The sequence below is a fragment of the Etheostoma spectabile genome, chromosome 19 (assembly GCF_008692095.1).
Source record: "Etheostoma spectabile isolate EspeVRDwgs_2016 chromosome 19, UIUC_Espe_1.0, whole genome shotgun sequence".
Classification (NCBI taxonomy): domain Eukaryota; kingdom Metazoa; phylum Chordata; class Actinopteri; order Perciformes; family Percidae; genus Etheostoma; species Etheostoma spectabile.
In genome coordinates, this window is record NC_045751.1 from 13,422,804 (window position 1) to 13,424,539 (window position 1,736).

General features: G+C 40.2%; 1 protein-coding gene across 1 annotated transcript in view; it reads right to left on the reverse strand.

The window, feature by feature from the left end:
- dhrs4 (dehydrogenase/reductase (SDR family) member 4) overlaps positions 1-1,736 on the reverse strand; it is a 3,767-nt gene that overhangs the window by 1,030 nt on the left and 1,001 nt on the right. Inside the window, exons 3-6 of the mRNA XM_032544137.1 lie at positions 952-1,129; positions 704-805; positions 491-561; positions 342-393 (exon numbers count right to left, since the gene is read on the reverse strand). Of these exons, the coding sequence (XP_032400028.1) occupies positions 342-393; positions 491-561; positions 704-805; positions 952-1,129 (403 nt within the window). The remainder of the gene's footprint in view (positions 1-341; positions 394-490; positions 562-703; positions 806-951; positions 1,130-1,736) is intronic.

The window sequence follows — 1,736 nt, forward strand, 5'->3', positions numbered from 1 at the left end:
CTATTGTAGTCCAGCCTTTACTTCCGTGACAAACGAGCGTCACTTTGTAACACATGTTATAATGCTCGCTGCTAGCGTGGCACACACTCATACTCTGCTTCTGACTGGCTAGTAGTCCTTAACTAGGTACAGCGCATGTGCGACTCCCAACAAAGTTAGAAGAGAAGTGTGATGCCTCACTCTGTAGCTAAGATCCAGTACACAAAATATGGTGTTTGTAGAAAATTAAACCATGTAAACCTATACTGATATAACCTCTAAATACAAGTATGAATGTGAAAATGAGCATAATATGAGCACTTTAATACAAATATGTTTGTTCCGTTTGTACTCTCACTGACCTGCATTGGTTGGTATCCAGCCACAGATGACACAAATACTACATTCCCCCCTCTGAAGAGAAAAATAGAGCATTTCTGTTAATTAAATGTACAGTGAAGAGTTCTGTAGTCTTATTTTAGTTTGGATTATCTTTTAGTTTGACACTCACCCCCTCTTCTCCATATGGGGCACCACCAACTTCGTCATGAGGAAGGCCGATTTCACATTTACAGACAGGATCTAGAAAGAAATGTAGACACTATCCCATTAATTTTACTGCACTAAAATAAAGGAAAGGAGGAAGAATAATCATTTTTCAGAGACAGGAGCCTCATTCAAACAATTTGTCTGTAAATCCCACAGCTTAATTTGCTGTGTGTACCTTGTCCCAGACGTCCTCTGTGGAGTCCATGATGTTTCCAAAGAAGGGGTTAACTGCTGCGTTGGATACCAGGATATCAATGCCTCCACACTGATCCAGAGTCTACTCCAAATGCAGAATGAGACTATTACTGGGCTTATGAGTCCAAATAATCAACGACAACCTGATAATTATTGGTATGCAATTATGTTAACCAAACTTGTAGATGCAGTTGTTTGAGAGCCATGTAACTGTGGTTGATAGAATACCATTTGAACCAGTTTTTCTCTTTCTTCTCCTTTGCCAACATTACAGGTGGTCCCGGTCACTTGGATGCTCTGGCTCTGCAGCAGGGCCACAGCCTTGTCCACGTTGGCCTGCCGCCGGCTGCTCACCACCACATGGGCTCCTCTCTTTCCCAGAGCCTGAGCTGCAGCTAAACCAATTCTGAGGAGAAGAAAAACAGTAAGGGATCAAGCATGTAACAAATGCTGCTATCATTAATATAGTTGTGTTACATGATGTTAATATCAGATTAATGTTTGACATCATTTCAGATGCCATCCTTTGAGATTTCAAGATTCAATGTTTTATGGCCATTTCAATGTACCTAAATGGAATTTGCTTTAGAGAGCTCACATAAATCAAAACAGGAAGCTTAGAACATAACATAAAACAAGTGGTAAAAATGCTAAATGATCATAGTCAAATAATACAAATGTAAATAGATAAATCCAATGTTCCCATAGGGATGCTATCAGCATCTTATGATGTGTTGCACTGTGTACATACCATTAAATGTGGCTGTGCTTGTTCTTGTATTTTTTAGCCATTTTAAACATTTGTAAAAATGGTGTCCCTTTTTGTAGTCTAGAGGTGTTAATTTCAAGGTTAGGTAGACCATGAGATGCAGTTTGATGAACCACTTTGCTCAGCCTTTTCCTGTCTTGACCCGGGGTGTTGCAGTCACAGTTCAGTTATTACAAAGGTGAGGATGCTCTCAATACCATCCATCCATCCATCCATCTTCATCCGCTTATCCGGTATCGGGTCG